The following is a 22,102-nucleotide window of genomic DNA, read 5'->3' as shown; positions in this document are numbered from 1 at the left end:
GCTGAGGGTTGAAACAACTCTCAGTGTTCGCACAATCTTCTTCAACCTGGGAGGGGGCTGGAGTTACAGCTGGAGTGGAAAGTGATGCCTCTCGCTCGCGATATTCAGTTGGAGAAACTTCTGACTCCTCCACAACTTGATGTTAGACAGGCAATCTCTTAGCACATAGACAATCAAGGAAAGTGGTAAAGAGATAGAATTGGGCTTCATCGTGGAAACCAATGTGGCTGTCACTGGCTGGTGGGAGGCGCATAAGAACAGCTTTGGCCCCCTCCCTCCAATTCTCTATCCCCTTCGGTCTACACCTTAACTTGACATCTTCACACTACCTAACTGGGCAAATATCAAACTATTCAACGTTGTGTTCACAAGTTGCAGGACCTTTAGGCATGGCAGATGAAAAGGCATTCCATTTTATAGGGTTAGGGAATATAAACTATTTCCACAATATCCATGGCAATGTTGTTCTTAATTCATGGACAGTTTATTGATAAGTCTTCCCTACCTTTTCATCTTCCCACTGAAAAAAGTTACAGTCCTTTCGATCTCTGCAGGCTGCACAAGCATAAAACCTCCTGGCTTCTTGCTTCTTGTGCTTGACCTTTACAAACAACAAAGTTGGGCCTAGAACAAATCAGATACTTAGTGTAATTAGTAATATGTAGAAATTAGAAAATCTGTGCTCATTTGATGTACCTTGTAATAGATCAGAAACATACATCCAAACATCCCATTCGAACAAGTTCAATATACTTGAGGAAGGGTAATGATATTTAGCACATTGTCAATGAGACAGGGAAAAGATTGGAAATTAATTTAATTGTTTTCACGCAATAAGGCGAATTGAGGTTATCCATCAATTCATTTAGGAAAGTACAGTTGCTGTAAAATAATCAGGTTTCAACAGATGAACAAGAAAATCACACCTTAGAAATTACATTGTTTAGACAGATCAACATTAACATTTCAAAAACCAGCTCTGCATTTCTTTCTCTATCTAGCTAATGGGACAGCTACAGAACAGCACTGAGTGCGTCTGAAGAGCAAGCAAAATACCTACTCAAAATGCCTGCACTAATATAGTGTTTCATCGCTTGATCAGGTCATCCACTATTGCTTTACAATCTAATAAATTACTTCTAAAGTGCAGCTATGTAAACAAATGCAGCAGTCAATCTGCGCACAAGGTCTCATTTACAGAAAGTGAACTGAATGACAGGTTAATGTAATCTCATTAAACTGGTTAGTAATGGGGCACGGCATAGTGAGGAGAGGAAGGGCTACCAAGAGACGAAAACAGGAGGCAATGAGCTTGAGAAAAGCAATGCCAGGTATGAGCAATGTAATCTGTAAATTGGCTACTTCGGTTGAATTAGAACCTAGCACAATACAGGCCCTTCAGCCCACGATGTTGTGCCGACCATTTATCCTAATCTTTTTTTTAAAATATATTTATTAAAATTTTTAACACAATTTTTCACCCTTACAAACAAACCCCCCCCCCTCATAACAAATAGAAAGAAAATGCACATAGCAAGACATAAACATGGTAAAACGATATGTTACAGAACTTTGTACATTGGATTCCTCTCATACATGCCAGTTTTCCAGATCCTTCATGTATTGTCTTGCTCAAATACCCCCCAGACAGACCCCCCTTCCCCCTCCCTCCTTCCGCAAGACATTTCCCGGGGGTAGCCAAATTTCTCCTCTAGTGCCCCTAGGCTCACAATCGTCCCATCAATGAACAGGTCCTCCATTCTTCCAACCCCCGCCCGATGCCAGCTCTGAAACCCCCCGTCCATTCTCCCCGGGACAAACCGATGGTTACCCCTGATCGGGGACCACACCGAGGCTCCCATTGCACCCCTGTGCCGTCTCCACTGGCCCCAGATCTTTAGCATTGCCGCCACCACCGGACTCGTGGTGTACCTTGTCGGCGAGAGCGGCAGCGGTGCCGTCACCAGCGCACCCAGGCTCGTTCCTTTGCAGGACGCCATCTCCAACCTCTTCCATGCCACCCCCTCCCTCCATCACCCACTTACGGATCATCGCCACATTTGCTGCCCAGTAGTAGCCCCCCAGATTCGGCAGCGCCAACCCTCCTCGGTCCCCACTGCGCTCCAGAAACCCTCTCCTTACTCTCGGGTCTTATTCGCCCACACAAACCCCATAATGCTCCTGCCTACCCTCATAAAAAAGGCTTTGGTGATCACGATGGGAAGGCACTGAAACACAAAAAGAAACCTCGGGAGGACCACCATTTTGACCGACTGCACTCCTACCCGCTAGTGAGAGCGGCAACATGTCCCATCTTTTGAAGTCCTCCTCCATCTGCTCCTCCAGCCTCGTCAGATTCAGTTTATGTAGGGCCCCCCAACTCCTAGCTATTTGGATCCCCAGGTACCGAAAGCTCCTTTCCGCCCTCCTCAGCGGTAGATCGTCTATCCCCCTTTCCTGGTCTCCTGCCTGTACTACAAAAAGCTCACTCTTCCCTACATTAAGCTTATAGCCCGAAAAATCCCCAAACTCCCTTAGAGTCTGCATGACCTCCACCATCCCCTCCACTGGATCCGCCACATACAGCAACAGGTCATCTGCATGATGCGACACTCGATGCTCCACTCCCCCCTCGGACCACCCCCCTCCATTTCCTAGACTCCCTTAATGACATGGCCAAGGGTTCAATTGCTAATGCAAACAACAGGGGGGACAGGGGGCACCCCTGCCTCGTCCCACGGTACAGACAAAAATACTCTTACCTCCGCCGATTCGTAACCACACTCGCCACCGGGGCTCTGTAAAGGAGCTTAACCCAACTAATAAACCCTCCCCCGAACCCAAACCTACGCAGCACTTCCCAGAGGTACTCCCACTCTACTCGGTCAAAGGCCTTCTCCGCGTCCATAGCTGCCACTATCTCCGCCTCTCCCTCCACCGATGGCATCATTATCACGTTTAGGAGCCGCTGCACATTGGTGTTCAGCTGCCTGCCCTGTACAAATCCTGTCTGGTCCTCGTGAATCACTCCCGGGACACAGTCCTCGATCCTTGTAGCCAGAACTTTTGCCAGCAACTTAGCATCCACATTGAGGAGCGAGATCGGCCTGTACGACCCACATTGCAGTGGGTTCTTGTCCTGCTTCAGGATCAAAGAGATCATCGCCTCCGACATTGTCGGGGGCAGGGTTCCTCCCTCCCGTGCCTCATTAAAAGTCCTCACTAGCAGCGGGGCCAACGGGTCTACGTACTTCCTGTAGAACTCAACCGGGAACCCGTCAGGTCCCGGGGCCTTCCCTGCCTGCATACTCACCAAACCTTTGCTCAGTTCCTCCAACCCAATTGGTGCCCCCAAACCAGCCACCTCCTGCTCCTCCACCCTCGGGAACCTCAGTTGGTCCAGGAATCGTCTCATCCCCTCTTCCCCCGCGGGGGACTGGGATCTGTACAGCTCCTCATAGAAGGCCTTGAATGCCTCATTTACTTTCGTCGCACTCCGCACCATAGCTCCCCTTCCATCCTTGACTCCGCCTATTTCCCTCGCAGCCATCCTCTTACGGAGCTGGTGTGCCAGCATCCGACTCGCCTTCTCCCCATACTCATACGTCGCCCCCTGCGCTTTCCTCCACTGTATCTCTGCCTTCCCTGTGGTCAACAGGTCAAACTCCGTCTGGAGACGTCGCCTTTCCCTAAGTAATCCCTCTTCAGGGGCCTCTGCGTATCTCCTGTCCACTCTTAAAATCTCCCCCACTAACCTCTCCCTTTCCATGCCCTCTATCTTCTCCCTATGAGCCCTGATGGAGATTAGCTCTCCCCTGACCACCGCCTTCAGCGCCTCCCATACCACCCCCACCTCCCCGTTGTCATTGGTCTCCAAGTACCTTTCGATACACCCCCTCACCCTCCCACACACCGTCTCATCTGCCAACAGTCCCACATCCAACCGCCACAGCAGGCGCTGGTCCCTCTCCCAACTCCAATTCCACCCAGTGCGGGGCGTGATCTGAAATGGCGATGGCCGAATACTCCGTTCCCTCCACTTTCAGGATCAGCGCCCTGCCCAGAACAAAAAAATCCATCCGGGAGTAGGCCTTGTGCACGTGGGAGAAGAAAGAAAATTCCCTGGCCTACGACCTGGCAAACCTCCACGGGTCCACTCCCCCCATCTGATCCATAAACCCCCTAAGCACCTTGGCCGCCGCTGGCCTCTTTCCGGTCCTAGATCTGGAGCGATCCAGTGCTGGGTCCAACACCGTATTAAAATCCCCACCCATTATCAAGCTTCCTACCTCCAGGCCCGGAATGCGCCCCAACATGCGCTTCATGAATCCGGCATCATCCCAGTTCGGGGCGTATACATTTACCAATACCACCCACGTCCCCTGCAACTTACCGCTCACCATCACGTATCGACCTCCATTGTCCACTACGATATTCTTGGCCTCAAACGACACCCGCTTCCCCACCAATATTGCCACCCCTCTGTTCTTCGCGTCCAGCCCGGAATGGAATACCTGTCCTACCCATCCCTTTCTTAACCTGACCTTATCCGCCACCTTCAAATGTGTCTCCTGGAGCATGACCACGTCCCTTTAAGTGCGCGAACACTCGGGCCCTCTTTACCGGCCCATTCAGGCCCCGAACATTCCACGTTATCAGCCGGATTGGGGGGCAGCTGCTCGAAACAGCGCTTAATGAACTCTTGCAGCTCCGGCCCGCATTCCACTTTATCCCCGGCCGCCGCCATTTTGTTTTTCTTCCCTCGCTTCTCCCGCTGCTCCAACGCCGCTTTTTTGGCTGTTTCGCTTCTAGTCCGGTCCATAAACGGTGAAGGGGGACCTCACCCTTCCCTTCCCACACAGAACGTCTTCAAAAAATTCCCATTGCGGCTCCTCTAGAGAGCCTGAAGGTCCGTGATCGCGGGAGCTGCCGAATCGTGCGGCTTAGCTCCGCATCGCCGCAACCGGAACCATTTATCCTAATCTAAGATCAACCTAACCTACACCCCTTCAATTTACTGCTGTCCATGCGTCTGTCTAAGAGTCGCTTAAATGTGCCTAATGGCTCTGACTCCACCACCTCTGCTAGCAGTGCATTCCACACACCCACCACTCTCTGTGTAAAGAACCTACCTCTGACATCTCCCCTATACCTTCCTCCAATCACCTTAAAATTATGTCCTCTCATGACAGCCATTTCCACCCTGGGGAAACGTCTCTGGCTATCCACTCTATCCATGTCTCCCATCACCTTGTACACCTCTATCAAGTCACCTCTCTTCCTTCTTTGCTCCAGTGAGAAATGCCCTAGCTCCCACAACCTTTCTTCATAGGACATGCCCTCCAGTCCAGGCAGCATCCTGGTAAATCTCCTCTGTACCCTCTCCAAAGCATTCACATCCTTCCTATAATGAGGCGACCAGAACTGGACATAATATTCCAAATGTGGTCTAACTAGGGTTTTATAAAGCTGCAGCAAAACCTCGCGGCTCTTAAACTCAATCCACCTGTTAATGAAAGCCAACACACCATACGCCTTCTTAACAACCTGGGTGGCAACTATGAGTGATCTATGTACATGGAACCCAAGATCCCGCTGTTCCTTCACACTTCCAAGAATCCTGCCTTTAACCCTGTATTCAGCATTCAAATTCGACCTTCCAAAATGAATCACTTCACATTTATCAAGGTTGAACTCGATCTGCCACTTCTTAGCCCAGCTCTGCATCCTGTCAATGTCCTGTTGTAACCTGCAAAAACCCTCAACACTATCTACAACTCCCCCAACCTTTGTGCCATTGGCAAACTTACTAACCCACCCTTCCACTTCCTCATCCAAGTCATTTATAAAAATCACAAAGAGCAGAGGTCCCAGAGCAGATCCTTGCGGGACACCACTGGTCACTGACCTCCAGGCGGAATACTTTCCATCCACTACCTCTCGCTGTCTTCTTTCGGCCAGCCAATTCTGTATCCAGACAGGCAAATTTCCCTATATCCCATGCCCCCTAACTTTCTGAATGAGCCTACCATGAGGAACCTTCTCAAATGCCTTACTGAAATCCATATACACCACATCCACTGCCCGACCTTCATCAATGTGTCTCGTCACATCCTCAAAGAATTCAATGAGGCTTGTGAGGCATGACCTGCCCCTCATAAAGCCATGCTATCTTTACTCAAACTATGTTTTTCTAAATAATCATAAATCACATCTCTCCGAATCCTTTCCAATATTTTGCTCACCACAGACATAAGACTAATGGGTGTGTAATTCGCAGGAATTTCCCGATTCCCTTTCTTGAACAGGGGAACAACATTCTCCTCCCTCCAATCATCCGGTACTACTCCAGTGGAGCGTGAGGACGCAAAGATCATCGCCAATGGCGCAGCAATCGCCTCCCTCGCTTCCCATAGTAACCTTGGGTATATCCCATCAGGCCCTGGGAACTTAGCTATCCTGGTGCTTTTCAAAATTTCCAGCACATCCTCCTTCTTAATATCAACCTGTTTGAGTCTATTAACCTGGTTCACACTGTTCTCATGAGCAACAAGGTCCCTCTCGCTCGTGAATACTGAAGCAAAACATTCATTTCGGACCTCCCCCATCTCCTCAGACTCTAGGCACAGTTTCCCTCCACTATCCCTGAATTGCAACTGATCACAATACAAGTGAAATTAATCAAGTATCTAGACGAAGGCAAAATAGAAGAAGCGAACACGGTTTTCAAGGCAGTGGAAATCTACAACCCCAGAAAGCGGTGTGTGGACTTTGGGTCAAATTGAATTTCCAACTGAGATTATTAGGCAGGGTAACAAGGGAGTTCCAAGGTTCTCCTTCTGGAGTTGCTTCTGCTCAACGCGTACTTCGATTGCATGGATGGAGGGCAAGAGAGTAGGTCTCCAAATTTGTATATGGTACTAACAATAGGAGGCATCAAATCATCCCCACAACCACAGGAAATCCAAGCTGACAATTATTCCCCAGATATTACTCTGACATTGCATGTCAGTGACCTTCAATGAAGTTTAGTGTATGTCAATTGCTTTGAGATGTTTGAGAAATGCAATTAATATGTAAATGTACGTTAGAAATTTAAGTCATAAGCAACTTCCTTTAAAGGTATTACATTTCACCATCTTCTGGTAATGGGATGGGCAAGAGAAGAACATTGTTGATCGGAATAGTCTCAGTACAACAAAGTGCTGTGATCCACCTATCAATTTCGGAAAATACATTTGTTACAAGATTAAGCATGTTTCAATGGATGCATAACAGGAAATAACATTCAAATCACACCCAAAGGATTGCAGCATTCTTTGGCATTTTAACATTTCAAAACCAGTTCAGATACATTTCTTTACCAGCAGCCTAGCTCATGGGACAGGCCCTACAAAGCAGCGACTGTCCCTGCAAAGCAGCAGCTATTCAGTGTTAGGTAACAATAAACAAACTGGAAATGCTGAAAATCTATCTCTGAATGGCTGAAATGTTTCACATCAACAATGCATTCAGCAGCTTCTGGAAAGTGTCAAGCATTTAACAGGTATTTGTTAGCATATTTCCAGTTTGCAAAGCATTTCCTCACCTTCTGTTATTAAAAAGGGAACAAATAAAACAATAGTTGACTGAGTCCAATCCAGTGACATAATCATGGGGGGCGGGGGTGAAGCAAAGTCCAATTCTGATTAAAGGTCATGGAGCTGAAACTTGAACTCGGTTTCTCACTCCACAGATGCTGTCAGACCGACTGAATATTTCCAGCATTTCTGTGCGATTTCTGCCATTTTTTGCTTTTGTAAAAGAATATCGTCTTTGAAAAATTAAAGTTGAACCTATTTCCTGGAATGTAATTGGACAATGTTATTCAAACAATGAAGACCAATGATTAACAAAACAAAAACGAAAAATGTTGAATGGCCCACGCTGTTGAATTGCTAACCTCATTGGCAGTGGAAGTGACTGCAAGGGGTCAAATAATCTGGAATGATCATAAATGATGTCAGGAAAGAAATAGAAAGGTATGCCTCGATAAATAGGGAGATATTACAGGACTAATAATCTAGAGAATACAAATTCAGATCTCACTGCGGTTGACTCTGGACTGTTCTCTGGAATGGCTTAGCAAGCCACTCAGTTAAAGACAATTATGAATGGGTAATAACTGCTGACCTTGGCAGTGACCAGCACAACACGCAAATAATAAAGAAAAAGGATATTTGAGAATTTGGATGTAGAAAAAGTGACTATAAAGATGTTGAATTATCAGGAAAATGTCCTTTATGGAAGGAAACGTTTTTTTTTTTTGAGAACCTAGTTAATATTTGGTCCCGGTTTCTCACACAGTTGACTCAACAGCCCTCTGAAGTTGCGAGGCTTGAAAGTGGGTGATGTGGTAGCACAGTGGTTAGCACTGTTGCTTCACAGCACCAGTGACCCAGGTTCGATTCCCAGCTTGTGCTTGTTAGGTGAATTGGACATTCTCGGGTGGTGCAGTGGTTAGCACTGCTGCCTACGGTGCTGAGGACCCGGGTTCGATCCCGGCTCTGGGTCACTGTCTGTGTGGAGTTTGCACATTCTCCCCATGTCTGCGTGGGTTTCACCCCCACAACCCAAAGTAGTGCAGGTTAGGTGGATTGGCCACACTAAATTGCCGCTGAATTTGAAAAAAATAATTGGGTACTCTAAATTTATTAATAAAACGAATTAGGCGTTCTGAATTCTTTCTCAGTGTACCCGGACAGGCGCTGTAGTGTAGCGACTGCAGGATTTTCACAGTAACTTCATTGCAGTGTTAAAGTAATCCTATTAGTGACACTAATAAAGATTATTATTCTGAACTCTAATGAATATAGGCCCAACTGCTCAACCTTTGCTCATATGGCAACCCCTTCATCCTCGGACCAGCCTAATGAATTTTCTCTGAACTGTTTCCAATGCAATTTACATCCCTCTTTGAGTAAGACCAAAACTGTACACAGAACCTGAGTTGCAGCCTCATCAATACCCTGTACAGTTGCAGCAATACGTATCATCTCCCTTTAAATAGAGATCATCATTCCAATTACCGGTCTAATTACTTGCTGTGCCTCCCATGCATCTGCTGCCCTTGCTCTTCTAGGTGGTAGACATAATGGGTTTGGAAGGTGCTGTAGAAGGACGCTTATATTTGCTGCTGTGCATTATGTAAATAATATGCATTGCTGACACAGCGCACTGATAGTGGAGTGAGTGAATGTTTATGATGATTGATGGGGTGGGAATAAAATGGGCTACTTTGTTCTGAATGGTGGCAAGCATCTTGTATGTTGGAGCTGCAATAATCCAGACAAATGGACACTATTCGGTCACACTCCTGACCTGGCTTGTAGATGGTGATCAGGCTTTAGTTACCCGCCACTGAATTCCTAGCCTCTGACCTCTTTTAGCCACAGTATTTCTATAGCTGATCCAGTTCAGTTTCTAGTGAATGGTGACTCCCACAGAATGGTGACATCCAGCAGAGGGCAGTAGAGCGGAGCTGCTGATTGGTGTTGCAAGGGAAATTTGCATACCTCCGTTGTGGTCACCCTAATTTGAACGTGTACCTGAGCTAAAGACCCTAGCTGTTCGAGTGAAGACAAGCATCCAGCAGAGGGCAGTAGAGCAGAGCTGCTGATTGGTGTTGCAAGGGAAATTTGCATACCTCCGTTGTGGTCACCCTAATTTGAAGGTAGTTTGTGGAGGAGCCGTTGGCAAGTGACACTTAAACCCGAATCACTTCTTCAGTGTTTCCCTCCCTACCCTCTCCTCTAACCAAAAAAAAACCAACCGCTGTAAAGATCAAGAGGAAGGCTCGAGGGCAGGTAGAAGTAGAAAGAAGTTGAACCGTGACGCCACAGCCTGCAGGTAAGGGATTGGCTGGTGACTGGTAAGTAGTTTTTCTTTTATATTCCCTCAGATGTTATCGTGCAGGGCGCAGAGGTTGCTGAGTGTGTGCTTGCTGAGAAGGGGAGTGAATAACAGGTAAGCTCTTTCTTTCTTTTTTTAACTAGGGGGATGGCAGGGAAGGTAGTGCAATGTTCCTCCTGCAGAATGTTTGAGGTGAGGGACGCCGACAGTGTCCCTGCTGATTTCATCTGTGGGACGTGCACCCATCTCCAGCTCCTCAGAAACCGCTTAAGGGAACTGGAGCTGGATGAACTTCGGATCATTCGGGAAGCAGAGGTGGTCATAGATAGAAGCTTCAGGGATGTAGTTACACCGAAGAATAAAGATAGATGGGTGACGGTGAGAGGGGCTGGGAGGAAGCAGTCAGTGCAGGGATTCCCTGTGGTCATTCCCCTTAGTAACAAGTATACCGCTTTGGATACTGTTGGGGGGGGGGGGCATACTAGGGGTAAGCCATGGGGTGCATGTCTCTGGCACAGAGTCTGTCCCGGTTGCTCAGAAGGGAAGGGGGAGAGGAGTAGAGCATTAGTCATTGGAGACTCCATAGTTAGGATAGATAGGAGATTCTGTGGGAACGAGAGACTCACGGTTGGTGTGTTGCCTCCCAGGTGCCAGGGTGCGTGATGTCTCGGATCGTGTTTTCGGGATCCTTAAGGGGGAGGGGGTGCAGCCCCAAGTCGTGGTCCACATAGGTACCAACGACATAGGTAGGAAAAGGGACAGGGATGTAAGGCAGGAATTCAGGGAGCTAGGGTGGAAACTTAGATCTAGGACAAACAGAGTTATTATCTCTGGGATGTTACCCGTGCCACGTGATAGCGAGATGAGGAATAGGGAAAGAGAGGAGTTGAACGCGTGGCTACAGGGATGGTGCAGGAGGGAGGGTTTCAGATTTTTGGAGAACTGGGGCTCATTCTGGGGTCAGTGGGACCTCTACAAACGGGACCAGAGGGGTACCAATATCCTGGGGGGGAAATTTGCTAATGCTCTTCGGGAGGGTTTAAACTAGTTCAGCAGGGCCTTGGGAATCTGAATTGTAGCTCCAGTATACATGAGGTTGAGAGTAGTGAGGTCATGAGTAAGGTTTTAAAGTTGCAGGAGTGTACCGGCAGGCAGGCAGGGTGGTTTAAAGTGTGTCTTCTTCAATGCCAGGAGCATCCGGAATAAGGTGGGTGAACCTGCGACATGGGTTGGTACCTGGGACTTCGATGCTGTGGCCATTTCGGAGACATGGATAGAGCAGGGACAGGAATGGTTGTTGCAGGTGCCGGGGTTTAGATATTTCAGTAAGCTCAGGGAAGGTGGTAAAAGAGGGGGAGGGGTGGCATTGTTAGTCAAGGACAGTATTACGGTGGCAGAAAGGACGTTTGATGAGGACTCGTCAATTGAGGTAGTATGGGCTGAGGTTAGAAACAGGAAAGGAGAGGTCACCCTGTTAGGGGTTTTCTATAGGCCTCCGAAAAGTTCCAGAGATGTAGAGGAAAGGATTGCAAAGATGATTCTGGATAGGAGCGAAAGCAGCAGGGTAGTTGTTATGGGGGACTTTAACTTTCCAAATATTGACTGGAAACACTATAGTTCGAGTACTTTAGATGGGTCCGTTTTTGTCCAATGTGTGCAGGAGGGTTTCCTGACACAGTATGTAGATAGGCCAACGAGAGGCGAGGCCGTATTGGATTTGGTACTGGGTAATGAACCAGGACAGGTGTTAGATTTGGAGGTAGGTGAGCACTTTGGTGATAGTGACCACAATTCGATTACGTTTACTTTAGTGATGGAAGGGCTAGGTATATACCGCAGCGCAAGAGTTATATCTGGGGGAAAGGCAATTATGATGCGATAAGGCAAGACTTAGGATGCATCGGATGGAGAGGAAAACTGCAGGGGATGGGCACAATGGAAATGTGGAGCTTGTTCAAGGAACAGCTACTGCGTGTCCTTGATAAGTATGTGCCTGTCAGGCAGGGAGGAACTGGTCGAGCAAGGGAACCGTGGTTTACTAAGGCAGTCGAAACACTTGTCAAGAGGAAGAAGGAGGCTTATGTAAAGATGAGACATGAAGGTTCAGTAAGGGCGCTCGAGAGTTACAAGTTAGCTAGGAAGGACCTAAAGAGAGAGCTAAGAAGAGCCAGGAGGGGACATGAGAAGTCTTTGGCAGGTAGGATCAAGGATAACCCTAAAGCTTTCTATAGATATGTCAGGAATAAAAGAATGACTAGGGTAAGAGTAGGGCCAGTCAAGGACAGTAGTGGGAAGTTGTGCTTGGAGTCCGAGGAGATAGGAGAGGTGGTAAATGAATATTTTTCGTCAGTATTCACACAGGAAAAAGACAATGTTGTCGAGGAGAAAACTGAGATCAGGCTACTAGACTAGAAGGGCTTGAGGTTCATAAGGAGGAGGTGTTAACAATTCTGGAAAGCGTGAAAATAGATAAATCCCCTGGGATTCTTTGGGAAGCTAGGGAGGAGATTGCTGAGCCTTTGGCTTTGATCTTTAAGTCATCTTTATCTACAGGAATAATGCTAGAAGACTGGAGGATAGCAAATGTTGTCCCCTTGTTCAAGAAGAGGAGTAGAGACAACCCTGATAACTACAGACCAGTGAGCCTTACCTCTGTTGTGGGCAAAATCTTGGAAAGGTTTATAAGAGATAGGGTGTATAATCATCTGGAAAGGAATAATTTGATTAGACATAGTCAGCACGGTTTCGTGAAGGGTAGGTCGTGCCTCACAAACCTTATTGAGTTCTTTGAGAAGGTGTCCAAACAGGTGGATGAGGGTAAAGCAGTTGATGTGGTGTATATGGATTTCAGTAAAGCGTTTGATAAGGTTCCCCACGGTAGGCTACTGCAGAAAAAATGTAAGCATGGGATTCAGGGAGATTTAGCAGTCTGGATCAGAAATTGGCTAGCTGGAAGAAGACAAAGGGTGGTGGTTGATGAGAAGTGTTCAGACTGGAGTCCAGTTACTAGTGGTGTACCACAAGGATCTGTTTTGGGGCCACTGCTGTTTGTCATTTTTATAAATGACCTGGAGGAGGGCGTAGAAGGATGGGTGAGTAAATTTGCAGATGACACTAAAGTCGCTGGAGTTGTGGACAGTGCGGAAGGATGTTACAAGTTACAGAGGGACATAGATAAGCTGCAGCGCTGGGCTGAGAGGCAAATGGAGTTTAATGCAGAAAAGTGTGAGGTGATTCATTTTGGAAGGAATAACAGGAAGACAGAGTACTGGGCTAATGGTAAGATTCTTGGCAGTGTAGATGAGCAGAGAGATCTCGGTGTCCATGTACATAGATCCCTGAAAGTTGCCACTCAGGTTGAGAGGGTTGTTAAGAAGGCGTACGGTGCGTTAGCTTTTATTGGTAGAGGGATTGAGTTTCGGAGCCATGAGGTCATGTTGCAGCTGTACAAAACTCTGGTGCGGCCGCATTTAGAGTATTGCGTGCAATTCTGGTCGCCGTATTATAGGAAGGATGTGGAAGCATTGGAAAGGGTGCAGAGGAGATTTACCAGAATGTTGCCTGGTATCGAGGGAAGATCTTATGAGGAAAGGCTGAGGGACTTGAAGCTGTTTTCGTTGGAGAGAAGAAGGTTAAGAGGTGACTTAATTGAGGCATACAAGATGACCAGAGGATTGGGTAGGGTGGACAGTGAGAGCCTTTTTCCTCGGATGGTGATGTCTAGCATGAGGGGACATGGCTTTAAATTGAGGGGAGATAGATATAAGACAGACGTCAGAGGTAGGTTCTTTACTCAGAGAGTAGTGTGTGGAGTGCCCTGCCTGCAACAATAGTGGACTCGCTAACACTAAGGGTATTCAAATGGTCATTAGATAGACATATGGACGATAAGGGAATAGTGTAAATGGGCTTTAGAGTGGTTTCACAGGTCGGCGCAACATCGAGGGCTGAAGGGCCTGTACTGCGCTGTAATGTTCTCTGTTCTATGTTCTATGTTGACAATGGGCGATTTAGTGATAGTAATGCCATTTAATGTCTGGAAGAGCAGATTAGATGCTTTTTTTTTTGTGATGGTCATTTTCTGGTATGTCTGGTGCAAATGCTACTTGCCACCTGTCAGACCAAGCCATGTTGTCCGGGTCAGTCTTCATGCAGATACGGCTGCTTCATTATCTGAAAATATGCAAATGTAATGGAACATTGTGCAATTAGCAACAAACACCCTCCATTTCTGTTCATATGGTGGAGAGAAAGTTATCAATGAAGCAGATGAAGATGGTTGGGCCTCTAACATTACCCTGAGGAACTCCTGAAGTGATATCCTGGGACTGAGCTCATCGGCCTCCAACAACCATAACCATCTTCCTTTGTGCTAGGTACGACTCTAACCAGCAGAGTCGAGAGACTTCGGTGGCGGCCATGGTGTGAGTGGTCGTACATTTGGCAGCTCTGGCTCGAGGCGGTCTTCTTGGTCGTTTTCCCCGATTGCCAGGCGGATGTTTTGAAGGAAAAGGTTGCAGGAGCGGTGGAGGAAGACGATACTCCACCGGTGAATGTATTTGTGGACCAGAAGTGGGTTTAGAAGAAAGGAGCTGCAAGAGCAAGAAACTCTTCGTGCGACACAGGGAAAGATGGCGGAGAGCAAGGGGTCGACCCTATCAGCCCAATGGGGACAAGATGAATGGGCAGAGATGGCGAGGTTGGTGGATAAGATGCTGCAGGTCGCTGGGTAGTATTTGAAGGCCCCGGAGGCTGGGCTGTTGAAAAAGCAGCAGAAACTCCAGTTGGAGTTTTCTACGGTCAGGTGTCTACGGGTAAGGCAGTGGGGCAGTTGTGGAGGGCCAGAAGGGCATTCTATGAGTAAGGGGAGAAGGCGAGCAGGATGCTGGCAAATCAGCTGAGGAAGCAGGAGGCGGTGAGGGAGATCATACAGGTGAAGGATAGGAGGGGAAATACGGTCTTAGACCCGATGGGGATGAATGGGGTTTTCTAGGAGTTTTACAAGTGATTATATAATTTGGAGCCCCTGGATTGGGCGGGCGGGGGGGGGGGGGGGGGGGGGGGGGGGGTTGTTTTTAGACGGGTTGGAGTTCCCCAAGGTGGAGGAGGACCTGGTAAAGGGGCTGGGAGCACCCATTTGACTGGCGAAGGTGAAGGAGGGTATGGGGACGGAGCAGGCGTGGAAGGTCCCGGACCCGGATGGCCTCCCGGTAGTATTTTCTAAAAGGTTTTTGGGAGACCTGGGGCCCCTGCTGGTAAGGGCATTCAATGAGGCGAAGGAGAAGGGGGAGCTCTCCTCCCCCCCCCCACCCCACCCCACCGTTATCGCAGGTCGATTTCCTTAATTTTGAAGAAGGATAAGGATCCGGAGAAGTGTGGGTCCTACTGCCCGATATCACTGCTGAATGTAGTTGCTAAGTTGTTGGTAAAGATCTTGGCCTCGCGGATTGAGGACTGTGTGCCATGGGTGATAGGTGAAGACCAGACGGGATTTGTAAAGGGGAGCCATCTGTCGGCTAATATTAGGCGTTTGTTAAACGTTATAATGATGCCCTTGGAGGGACGGAATGTGGAGGTGGCGGTCACCTTTGATCAGGTAGAATGGGAATATTTGTGGGAGGTACGGTGGTTTGGGCCGGGGTTTGTGGATTGGGTTCGGTTGTTGTATCGGGCACCCGCAGTAAGGACGATCTGGGTGAGCACCAAGGGTTTGGCATGGGATAGAGCGGGGGGGTGGCGAAGGGGGGGGGATGCTCTTTTGGATTGTCGGTGCAGACTTAATGGGCTGAATGGCCTCCTGCAGTTTAGGCATTCTAGTATTCTAACCCTAAGCATGAAATGCTGCTGGTCCGAGAATACGTTTCCTTCCTTCAGAAAGTAAATAAGATGGGTGTCATTCGGCTTTGTTTTATTTGATTTATAATCTTTATTGTCACAAGTAGGCTTACATTAACACAGCAATGAAGTTACTGTGAAAATCCCCTAGTCGACACATTCCGGTGCCTGCTCAGGTACACAGAGGGAGAATTCAGAGTGTCCAATTCACCTAACAGCACGTCTTTCGGGACTTGTGGAGGAAACCGGAGCGCCCGGAGAAAACCCACGCAGGCACAGGGCGAACGGACAGACTCCACACAGACAGTGACCTAAGCCGGGAATCAAACCTGGGACCCCAAGCAACAGTGCTAACCACTGTGCCACCATGCCACCCATACTTGGTCAGATTTAAGTTATAAATTAATTGCACAACTCATTGTGTGTTTTTGTTATAAACAGCATATCTTAGGATAAGCAACAGGGTCAGGCTAAAACAGTTTGATGAAACTTGGGCAAAACTGGTAGATGGAGTTCAATGTGGAAAAGTATACGGTCATCGAATGTGGACCAAAAGGTAGGTCAAGGTATTTTCTAACGGGTAAGAAGCTATCAACATTTTCAAAAATAATCTTTATTATTGTCACAAGTAGGCTTACATTAACACTGCAGACACAGGGAGATTGCGCAGATTCTGCACACACAGTGACCCAAGAGGGAATTGAACCCGGGACCCTAGCGCTGTGAAGCAACAGTGCTAACCACTGTGCTACCATGCCGCCCATTGATGGGACAGAGATTTAATGGTAATACACAAAAACATTAAAACACCAGTAGAATACTTCTTCAAGTGAGCTGGAGTAGGACGGGATGGAGGTTGTACTATAGTTGGATAAAGCTCTGCTTAGGCTATACCTGAAGTACTTGGGGGGGGGATTCTCCGAGCCCGCGCCGGCCCGGAGAATCGCCTGCGACCGTGCCACGACGGCTCTCCGAGGTGCGGAGAATCGGCGCCATTGGCGACGGCCGCGGGAATCGGCGAGCCGCCGATTCTCCGGCCCAGATGGGCCGAGCCGATACGACAGAGTCCCGCCGGCGGGAACGGCCTGGGGGGGGCTCCTTCACCGGGGGGGGGGGCCTCCGATGGGGTCTGGCCCGCGATCGGGCCCCACCGATCAGCGGGCCGGCCTCTCTCCCCCACCGCCCGGGCCTACTTCCTGGCACAGCCGGCCCCTGAACACCGACCCCATGTTGGGTCGGGGCCGGCCCGCAGAAGAAGTCCCCCGCGCATGCTCAGGATGGCGCGGCCCAACTGCGCATGCGCATGATGGAGCTGGCCCAACTGCGCATACGCGGGTTGGCGCGGCGCCCATTTGGCGCGGCGAAAGGAGGCTGGAGCGGCATGAACCACTCCAGCGCCTTGCTGGCCACTGTGGGGGCCAGAATCGTACGTATCCGGGCCCTGTTCGCGCAGTCGTGAAACGCGGCTGTGTTCATGACGCCGCAAACTCTTGGGCCCAATATTGGAGAATCGCCCCCTGCATTGTATTCTGGGCAATGTTCCACAGGCAGGATATATTTGCCCTGAAAGGGCGAGGAGTGCCTGCCAATTCACCAGAATGGTACCAGGGCTAAAGGGGCTAAATGAAGGCATATGGAAGCAAAGGAGGTAAATGGAGTTTAATATACAGGTCAGCCATGATTTAGTTGAATAGCAGAACTGGCTTGAGGGGCTGAATGGCCTACTTCTGTTCTTATCTTTTTAGAAAATAATCTTTATCGTCACCAGTAGGCTTACATTCCGGCGCCTGTTCGGATACACAGAGGGAGAACTCAATGTCCAAATTACCTATTTGCAGCACGGTAGCATTGTGGATAGCACAATTGCTTCACAGCTCCAGGGTCCCAGGTTTGATCCCGGCTTGGGTCACTGTCTGTGCGGAGTCTGCACATCCTCACCGTGTGTGCGTGGGTTTCCTCCGGGTGCTCCGGTTTCCTCCCACAGTCCAAAGATGTGCAGGTTAGGTGGATTGGCCATGATAAATTGCTCTTAGTGTCCAAAATTGCCCTTAGTGTTGGGTGGGGTTACTGGGTTATGGGGATAGGGTGGGAGTGTTGACCTTGGGTAGGGTGCTCGTTCCAGGAGCCGGTGCAGACTCGACGGGCCAAATGGCCTCCTTCTGCACTGTAAATTCTATGATCTAACAGCATGTCTTTCGGGACTTGTGGGAGGAAACCGGAGCACCCAGAGGAAACCCACGCAGGCACAGGGAGAACGTGCAGCCTCCACACAGACAGTGACCCAGTCGGGAATCGAACCTGGGACCCTGGTGCTGTGAAGCTACAGTGCTACCCACTGTGCTACCGTGCCGCCCAAAGATGATCTTATTGAAACATGCAAGATTCAGAGGGGCTTGATGCCGGGAGGATGTTTCTCTTGTGGGGGAATCTAAAACAAGGCACACAGTTTCAAAATAAGTGGTCTAATTTAAGATGGAGACTAGGAGGAACTTCTTCTCTCAGAGAGTTGTCAGTGTTTGGTATTCTCTTCCCCAGAGAGCAATGGAGGCTGGGTCATTGAATATACTCAAGGTCAAGTTAGACAAGGGAGTCAAGGATAAAGGGGACTTGAGTTTTGCCAGAGTGGATGTGGAAAGGATGTTTCCTCTAGTTGAAGAATCTAGAACTGGGAGTCGTTCATTTAAGACAGGGATGTGAAGACATTTTCTCCCTCAGGTTCAGAGTCTTTGGAACTCTCTTCCTAAAACGGAGTGGAAGCAGAGTTTTTGAATATTTTTACGGCAGAGGTAAATAGATTCTTGATAAGCAAGGGTGTGAAAGGCTATCAGGGGCAGGCAGGAATGGAGAGTGGAGGATACAATCTGATCAGCCATGATCTTATTGAATGGCAGAGCAGGCTCAAGGGGCCAAATAGCCTATTGCTGCGCCTAATTTATATATTCATAGATAACAAAGGAGAAAATTAGCTGTGATCTTACTAAATGGTGGAGCAAGTTCAATGGGCCGAATGGCCTACTCCTATTACTTATGATCTTACAGGACAAGATTGCCCTCCATCCTGATTTGGCATTCATATTGCTGTTCCTTCATTGTTGCTGGGTCAAAATCCTAGAACGGTTTCCTTAGCTGCACTGTGGGTGTACCTATTCTATATGGACTGCAGTGGTTCAAAGTGACTCACCACAAACGAAAAACATATTAGCTTCATACTTGGTTCTGATGTGTACAGGTAATCTCAAATGGGAAGCTTTTCCAGTCCGCTTGTGCCTCAGTCACTAACAATGAGTTGTCCTCCTCTCGGTTTTAAGTACAGTATTGCATTTCTTTTCTTTTTTTTAAAACTGCATTTAGGTACACTTTTCATGACCATGGGACATCTCAAAGTGTTTTATAGCCAATTAAGTATTTTTGAAGCGAAGTCACTGTTGCAATGTAGGAAACGCAGCAACCAAAAGCGCTCAGCAAGCTCCCACAAACATCAACAGATCATAGGCAATTGGATGGAGAATAGGTACCAACGCTAAAATTGCAGCGGGCGTGATTTAACTTCAAATCGCTATTCTCCGTCACCTCAAAAGCGGCGTCAATGTGGTCCGGAAAGCACATACAGTAGACACCGTTTGCATATCATTAGCAGGCCTGACCCAGTATTCTCCAGTGCCTCCACGATGCTCCGCCTCCGATGGGTGGAGTTCCCAAAGGCACGGTTCACTTGTGCTTTGAAAAAAATAGCGAAACCGGTGTCATGGCTGCTGAGGGAGAGTACGGAAAGTGTCCAATGTCACCATAGTTTGGTGACAGTTACGCTGCTGGCTGGGGGGGCTTCTACCAGGATCAGGGAGAGTAGCGGGGTTGGCCAGGAGGTGGGCTGTGGGGTCGGGGTGGACGGACACGGAACACCATTGCAGCAGCCAGAAAGGCAGCCATGCAGTTACGTATGCCGCTGACAGCCCAAGTGAACTTAGGGCCATGGGTTGTATAGGTGTCCCCCCAGGCCACCCCACTAGGTGCCCTCTGGCCCCAGTCGACCCATCAGCCGTATGAGCGCGCTCCAGCACAACCAGTGCCATTTTGTTGGCTGGGATAAGTGTGTGTGTGGGGAGCGTAATGTGTATATGCGGCTGCAGCTTGTCAGCCTCCGAGTGTCAAACACAGACCCGGCGAATCCCACACCATTTTTCATTGGAATCAATTCTGTTCCACGTGGTGCCGTAGCCCCTCCACAGTTGCTGAATTGGTCGCCACCAGTTTTGCTGTCGTGAAAGTCCACAAATCCTGCGACAGCGACAACAGTTAGTCTCTGAAACGGTGAGTCCCGCCCCATGTTTTTGTGATGAGAGTTGGTCAAGTGATAAATAGCGACCAAGATACAGGGGACCGCTCCCGTGCTCTTCAAAATGATGCCACATAAATGTTTACATCTACCCGAGGGGACAGTTGAGGCCTTAGTTTAACATTTCACCCAAAAGAAAGCACCTCTGAAAGAGCAATGCTGAACTGAACTATTTGTTGAGCAGTTTACTTAACACAGCTGTCAGCCTCGATATTGGAGTGAAAATTGAACCCAAAACCTGTGGCTCAGCGATGAGATTTCTACCAACTCCACAATCATTGTGTTCACCCTTCACATAAATTGCACTCCCGACATTCCCCTGTTGATGTTGACAGCCCTTCCTTGAAGCACAAGTTGTCAGCCGCACTTTTGAATATTTCTCGGTTGCTAATGGAAATGGAAACGCTACATAAGATCCTGCCGGTCAGACAGCATCCGTGGAATCGGAAGATGGTACCTGAGCTCATCTCACAGCTCCCAGTTCTGATCAAATGCCATGGACCTTAAAAGGTAACTCCACAAGTGCCGTCTGTGACCTTGTTCAACATTCTTGCTGAGCTTTAAGCGCCAAATCCTCTTTTTATTTCAACATATCCAGTATTTTGCTTTTGTTTCCCAGTAAACAGGTGCTTCCTCGGCCTGCTGCGTGCAGCACCAGTGCAAGCTCTGAATCTCCACTCTGCCGCTCCCCTTCTCTCTCACACACACTCTGTCCTTACCATGTGGGCACTGGGGGGCCCTGGCCTCCGCTTCCGGGTTGATGATGAGCTCGATTCCTGCAGCCTCAGACATTTCCATTCATTCACCCATCAGCAATGGATGCCGGGATCCGCTAAGTTCGACTGCAATTGCGCATGCCCCTTGCGCCGACGTCACGTCATCCACGCGTCAGCAGCGACCGGCCAAGCCCCGCTCCGCCCCCGCATCCTCCAATCGGAAACCAGGCCGCCAAAGCGTGCGTGGGTCTCAATGAATGGAGGATTGGGATTGGTTAGCGACACAAAGGCCTTGCCTCTGCTGCCCACGTGGTTGGGGGGGGGGTGAACATTGGCCTTTTTGAGAGTGGGACTAGGGAATGAAGAGTGGCAAGTGGCAGATATGGTAACTTCCCTGGTTCTCTCCAACCCATTTAATTTAAACTCTACCCACATTCACTGTCCAGTTATTTTAATATTGTAAAGATACCAATCAAATCTGTTTCAAGAGTAAAAGTTCAAAGCCCACTCTAGAGACCTGTACACAAAAATATAGGCTGGCACTCCAATGCTGAGGGGACACTGCACTGTCCGATGTGCCACCTCTAAGATAAGGTGTAAATCTGAGGGCCCTTATGCTCTCTAAGCCTATCATTGGTGATTAATGGCCTTCAAGCTACATATCAATCTAAGGGCCTCCTCTGAAACTTTCCCGTAAATTCCATATCATATACTATCACCAGGGTAGGGAATCAAAACTGAAGGTGGACAAATTAATTTTGAAATGTGTTTTGGGTGGGCAAGACGCCTAGGATTCGGAGGGCCTTTCTGTAGATTGGGGGGGGGGGGGGGGGGGGGTCTTGGCACTCCTAATCCCTGTTCTGTTATTGGGCAGCAAATGTGGAAACGGTGAGATGCTGGTGGAGGGGAGGGGGATCAGAATGAGTTCGAGTGGAGGAGGTCTCGGGTCGAATTTGAGGGTCGTGGCAATGGCCCCACATCCGTTTACCCCAAGTAGGCATACTAGCAGTCCCGTTGTGTCATCTCTCAAAATATGGAACCAGTTAAGGCGCTGATGGAAAAAAAGCTGTTAGACAGTTACATGGGCAGGATGGGTATAGAGGGATATGGGCCAAATACGGGCAAGTGGGACTAGTTTAGTGATAGAAATTGGGCGGTATGGACAAGCTGGGCCAAAGGGCGTGTTTCCATGCTGTAAACATCTTTTTTTTAAAATGTATTTTATTACAAACATGTATCAAAACAGGTTACAGAGAACAAACATTCCTGGAAACATGCTTCCCAACAATCAACTATACAGTCTGTACAGATTTTTCCCCTTTTTCAC

At 48.5% G+C, this 22,102-nt stretch overlaps 1 protein-coding gene across 1 annotated transcript in view; it reads right to left on the bottom strand.

Moving 5' to 3' along the window:
* zcchc4 (zinc finger, CCHC domain containing 4) overlaps positions 1–20,940 on the bottom strand; it is a 113,035-nt gene extending 92,095 nt beyond the window's left edge. The window contains exons 1-2 of the mRNA XM_072496515.1: positions 20,779–20,940; positions 506–624 (exon numbers count right to left, since the gene is read on the bottom strand). Of these exons, the coding sequence (XP_072352616.1) occupies positions 506–624; positions 20,779–20,857 (198 nt within the window). The 5' untranslated portion in view covers positions 20,858–20,940. The remainder of the gene's footprint in view (positions 1–505; positions 625–20,778) is intronic.
* Positions 20,941–22,102: the final 1,162 nt, after the last annotated feature.

This window comes from Scyliorhinus torazame, chromosome 3 (assembly GCF_047496885.1).
Source record: "Scyliorhinus torazame isolate Kashiwa2021f chromosome 3, sScyTor2.1, whole genome shotgun sequence".
In the NCBI taxonomy this organism is placed as follows: Eukaryota; Metazoa; Chordata; class Chondrichthyes; order Carcharhiniformes; family Scyliorhinidae; genus Scyliorhinus; species Scyliorhinus torazame.
The sequence above is the reverse complement of the archived record's forward strand: the minus strand, read 5'-3'. Positions and strand labels throughout refer to the sequence as shown.